The following is a 6,219-nucleotide window of genomic DNA, read 5'->3' as shown; positions in this document are numbered from 1 at the left end:
ATAACATAAATTTATTGTATGATTTACAGTAGCGATGATCAAAATTATTGAAACAACGAATAGAAGGGAATAGCGGCGAAACGACAATCGTTTTTTAACATTTAAAAATCAGTTTTTAGTAATTTTCTACATAGAATGTAAACTGTTAAAAACTATACCAACATTTAATTTAATTTTTTTCGTTTACTTTTAAGCCAAAACCTCAACCATTCGCTGCACTGAGTTGCCAAAACTACGATAAACCGTTCTCATTCTCAAGACACCCGGAGTGGCATGCCGCCTATTGCTATACAAGCACTCGGACGAGTCGAATCTAGTTTAAGTACTGCTTTGGTTATAAAGCTCGTTCCAGTCCACTGCATGCATCTTATTAGCCGAACATCAAAGCTTTACTTTCTACTTTTTACATGTTGACTAGAAAGATGAAACAAAATCCGGCGAAAAGTAATCCGCCAAACAAACTGCGCACATAGGGTCTTAATCCCCGTAATTGCTTGAGCCTTTGGAGCGTCTTGGCCAGGAATTGGGAGGGCAAGACTCGATGCCTGAACTGATAAGCTAAGAAATTAGTTCGGTTAATGGTAAACGGATTTACGTTCACTGTTGGCGGTTTTGAGATGAGTGTTTTATTATTTTTCACCGAGGTGTATGAAACAGAACACCCTTGTTATAACTATTGTCATCCCCCGCCACACATGGATAATTAAACTACATTCATTCAATCCTCTACACAAAAGTTACGTTGATTATTTAGACCGCCGTTATGCATAAACAGAATTGGGCTTTCTGATTTTCTGAATTTGCTATGACGACTTAGAAAATCATGCACAGATACGAAAAGTAAATTCCCTTTTAAATGTACTTTGAGAACTCAACTAGAAACATTACATATACCAACACAAAACATAAGCTTATTTATCTTTCTCGAAACATAGGATTGTTACGGACTTAAAAACTCAAGCGAAAATACTAAACATTTATATGCCTGCCGTTTTAAACCTATACAAACTAAAAGATAGATTTATAAAACATTGTACATCTGCTATTCTTACTCACAGGTTCGAGTTATTTGGGACAGATTTTCTCAAATCCTCTACGTGTTTTACGCGAAAACTAAAGCGCTGTGACCGAACGTACTTTTCTTAAAATCTTAGGACAGATAGCGAGTTCGTATTGGACTGAAACCGCCTCTGCGTAGAAAGCGAAAATGGGCAACTAATGGAGCGGTGTAAGCACAGAAGGGGGTGCGCAATGGTGCGTACACACAGGCACAAATTCGTCAGTCCAGAACAGAGAAAAATACAAGAAATTCCTAAGACATTTGCCAATAGTGTAGGCTACACGACGTTGTACACTGTACAGTTTTACACAATAGCTCGTAATGTGTTTCGATTCCATACCTGAAAATCCAACTATATATAATATTAATAACTTTTTATGTCTCTTTGGTTATGGTATCTAAGATTAATCAGAGTTTAAATAGAATAATGTAACTGTATCACATTTCATCATTTAGTTAAAACGCTCCGCACTGTACATGTTGAGAATCAATCATGTTTTATTTGTAAAATATTTTTTTATTTAGTTAAACCAAAAAAACAAGACAAGATATATATAGCGGAAAAACGACAGCCGCTAAAACACGCTTGGTTACAACATATTTACATATAGTTGAAATAAAGAAGCCGTCGCTACACCTAAACGTATATGTTACATCGATTATATGTAAACGCCCACCCAGGGTTACAGTTCCTATGCTGTTAGGTTAATAAACCAGCATACAATAAAACCTGTCGTCTATCAACCGCGATATACCATTACAGCACACCTAATTTTCAATACAAACACGACCCCTATGTAAGATACGATTTTCATCTCAAACGTTTCGGTTTAAAACTAAAATCATTTTCAGTGGTATCAGAAGTTAAAACGAACCAGAATCATACGAAGTTATAGAACTGAAGCCCTTCATACAACACATGCAGTTCCAACATGATAGCTAGCTCTTAGTTTTTGCAACGACGCACATTACAGCTATAACTGAAAACAGTACTGCTCCCGAAGTACCAACTGATTTCTACACATTCCTAGTCCAGTGGTTCGCAAACCGTTTGCTAACGTTACAACGATGCTGTTTTAATACTGACTTTCAAAATTTGATTTTAAAACACTCAGCTAACTTCCATGAAATCGTACTTCGAAACGTCCTACATATAACTCATAATTACAAATCAAACAAAGTTCGAGCTGTACACACGCAAAGGCAATAAATACGCATTCCTGTGCCAGACAAGTATTTCTACATTACTTATATACAGACCAATGCTCTAGCCTTCGCTCTTCATTACATTTTAGCATATAACTGAAACCATACGGCTGCAAACCTGCCCAGATGTTTTCCCGTACGAATTAGTCTGATTACAAATTCGTCTGTTGTGCTGCGCCGCCTCGCTAGAAAGACTTAATAGCGGTTAGCGATCAGAAACGCAAATACAAGTCATCAGTAATGTTTGCTACGAGCACACAACGTAACGCGGGCAAAGGACAGCACACTATTTCCGAACAGGCGTGTTTTTCGATTGATAAATTAGTCCTGTCAATACCCGTAGTCATTGGATTGCTAAGTGCATTGCTTGTAAGAAGATAGGCGCTGTCATGTAGCGTCGTATGTCCGAGATAAGAACACCACATTAAAAAGGGTTACCTCTAAAAATGTTGTCACAATGTGTGTACTGCCATTACTAACTAACGACTGATTTGTATTAATATGTTTTAACTACATTCGGTAAAGTTTGTTGACTGTATAATAAAATTAAGTATATCGTTAAAGTTACGACGCCTTAGTTAGAGTTTGCTACAAGTGCCACGAAATACGTAACATACAAAAACCAAGTCCAACGAATAGTGTTCCAAAATATATATCGTAGAGGGGGGGTAAGATGGGACTTTTTGTATTCTCTTTTATCGTCCTATTTGGTAGTATACAAAGAATATTTACAGAATTATACAACCGTATTCTCACAACTCGTATTGTTAATTGGTAAAGTTGTGATCCAGAAATATGGGGTATAGATGCTAACGGTGAACATCTTACCCTACAGTACTAAATATTACAAACTATTCTGACTTATACATATTTTCAATACGAAATTCGACAACATGATTTCAAAAGTTTTGTTTTCCATTTCTTAATCGTACCTGTATACCTGTAGATATGTTATGTAAAGAGATATGTTATGTATAATACATTAAATGAAGGTTGAAATAGTGAATTTCTTGTACAAGAAAACTAACTGCGCTATAGTGCGTAATGTGTATGGAGATTTAGCGCCACTTAACGGGCAAATAATTCCAAGTTTACCGTATTTTAATATTTTGACAGTCCTTATTTATAACAAAGGTGTTTTTCGGTCCATCCGAGAATTCATACAACCCATACAAAGATACGAAGAACTGGGGTGGAGCAATTGCCATGAATTGTCTTGCACAAAGTCACAACCCCCCCAATGCCAATGGTAGCAACATCGAGCATCGAACCCATAACCTTTTGGACAGAGGCAGGCACACCTTCGTGTCACGACGGTAATCACTGCATAAGAATACAGTTATCTATGAAATAATACAAATTGAACACTCTTCAGGCTCTTGTAAGAATATTAAATTGTATTTGCAAAGAAAAGAAAGATGGCGAAAATAATGAGTGTTCAGAAGAACGTGTTAACACGTAAAATGTCATCTGCATTAAGTCTAATGTAACAACGTGGGTGTATTAATGGTACAGTAGGGTGGGGTAATATGGGACACTTCCATTTCATTTTCCGTCCCATTTGGTAGTAAAGAAAGAACAAAATAAATTAAAAAAACAATCACCCAGAAAGTTACATTCGTGGTAACTCGTAAGCTGGCACGAGGTGTTAAACCCGTGTTATAATGACTGTTGTTTTCTGGCCACGCGACGATAAAGTAAGTTACATTCAAGTCATTCCCTTCCCATACTTCCACATTGTGTGGGAAACCATGGCTTCATATTGAACTCCGGACAAATAACATTTATGGTGTTTTGTCTTGTTGGATCTGAAAGCAAAGCCATAACAAAATGGCCTTTCATTGATCCAGTAGTTGTGTTAAAGCTTGTAGCACTTTGCCACGCATATACAGCTCCAGGCCTCATTATTGGGTATTGACCTACCACTCCAGGGCCATTAACAATTTCAGTTTTTCCATTTTTGTCTGTTATCTCCCAATGCCTGGTTAAAAGCTGACAAGAGTTTGAAACTGGTGCGTCTTCAGCCATGGACATCTTTATGTAATAGCTGTAGTGTGTCTTGTTATGCGATAATTGTAAGTGAAACAACCATCGAACAGATACAGTTATACCATAACTTGTATATGAGGTTTCTGTATTGGCATCAAACATAAGGATCTGCCCATTTATTACAGGAAATTTGCCATCAATTAGCTTTTCAGTATAATTTTGAATCCATTCAGTGAAGGTGTTGGCTAGTTTGTAATCTATGGGAGGTATTGTAAGATAAGACCGGGCAAATATGTTTGGTTCGGACTCATTTTCCTCTGATAGTTCCATCATAATGTTAAAGTATGTTTGAGCCATTTCACAAGCTTCAAAAAGGGTCAAGTAACTCAATTTATTAATAGAATCCCAGTTTTTGCTCACATGTTCAAACGGTAATAGGTGTCTACTTGGCACATCGCCAACACCAGTTATTTCAGAGTCAAAAGATCCAAGTAAACCACTACCATTGTTGTTTTGACCATTATGAATCCTGTAGAACAGTTTAAAATCTTTAGGAAGGTAGTAACCTAAGTTTTCAAAGTCCTCCAAAACTTTTTTTTCCACACCTGGCAACAAACTGGAGAAAATTCCCGGGCAATTTTCTTTCAAATATTCTTCGAGGTCATTCCAGATTTTACGTATGGTTGCGTAACACTCAATAGTGTCCCCAAACTCTTGGTAGAAATATTTGAACGTTTCAACCCAGTTTTCGCACTTTTCAGGTACTTTATTAACCAGCCATATACGTTTGCATTGTGTAGCCCATACAGGCTGAAGCTTTGATGCTGCATACAAAGTTATACAAGTTTCTCCAACTTGTAAGACATCTGTATAACTCAGGTGCTTCAGAATTTGAATCAAAATATGTTCTGGCAATTTTTCCAGTGACATTTTTAATCAGCAAACCTTATTTTTTATGGATGCAAATGCCCTATTTCCTAGAAATTAGGTTTATTTAAAACAAATTATTGCAATAAATTACAAAATAAATTAAAAACACTAATATTTTCTAAGACATAACATACAGAATAAAACATGATTAAAATAAATATCAAAACAGAACTAAATTGTTACTGGCTTACTGCTAAATACGTTAATTAAAACACACAATTATAAAAATTAAAAATATTTTGCCAACATTGAATAGAAATTGCATAGTATTGCTAAAATACTTGAAGGTACATGTTTTTCACACATTGACATTTTCTAGTTCAGTTCTTTCTTATTCATAACCTTGCAACAATTTTTGTAAATTCATCAGCCATATTCCTGTTTCTATTCGTTTCTTCATTTTGAGTTTATAAATTTTATTGATTTTTTTTTCATTTAGAGTTTATGAAATTTTAGTCAATTCTTTTTCTCATTTTTTTTTCATTTCGAGTCCAATTCTAAGCCCCCATTCCTCCAGATACTTCAATACATGCACCATTTACATAGGAGCTCTCATCTGAGGCCAAGAACAGGCAAACATTGGCTATTTCTTCAGGATGGCCAAGTCTTCTGAGTGGTGTAGCTTTAATTGCTGCATCCAAATACGCAGGGGTCATAACATCTGTCATTGGAGTTGTTATAAACCCTGGTAAAACTGCATTAGTACGGATACCGAGTTTTCCAAACTCTATACATGATGTCTTAGTCAAACCAATCACCGCAGCTTTAGAGGCAGCATAGTTTGAATGATGAAACATACCAGCTTTTCCTGCCATACTAGAGATATTTACAATACTAGCATTTATGGATCCCATTTTTTCATCTTTTCTTAACAACTCGTTGCAAAAAGCTTGACAGAAATAGAAAACGCCGCTAAAATTAACGTCCATGACTACTTTTAACTCCTCCTCTGTTGTATCTTGAATTCTTTTTTCGCGCGTGATTCCAGCCGAGTTTACTAATACAGTAGATTTGCTGCCAAATAGGGACTTAGT

The 6,219-nt window shown here is 36.1% G+C and overlaps 1 protein-coding gene across 1 annotated transcript; it reads right to left on the bottom strand.

Annotated features, from left to right (window-relative positions):
* Nucleotides 1-3,643: 3,643 nt before the first annotated feature.
* Nucleotides 3,644-5,185, bottom strand: LOC149735024 (F-box only protein 3-like). The gene has a single exon (XM_089879568.1). It carries the CDS (start codon nucleotides 5,183-5,185, stop codon nucleotides 3,980-3,982), a length of 1,206 nt encoding a protein of 401 aa, XP_089735694.1. The 3' UTR covers nucleotides 3,644-3,979.
* Nucleotides 5,186-6,219: the final 1,034 nt, after the last annotated feature.

Source organism: Ciona robusta, chromosome 6, assembly GCF_009617815.1.
Source record: "Ciona robusta chromosome 6, ASM961781v2".
Taxonomy (NCBI): Eukaryota; Metazoa; Chordata; class Ascidiacea; order Phlebobranchia; family Cionidae; genus Ciona; species Ciona robusta.
Note: the sequence above shows the minus strand (reverse complement) of the source record. Positions and strands in the feature narration are given on the sequence as shown.

Excerpts from the sequence above, each read along its gene's own strand:
- LOC149735024 (XM_089879568.1), bottom strand. The coding sequence starts at position 5,185 with ATGTCACTGGAAAAATTGCCAGAACATATTTTGATTCAAATTCTGAAG.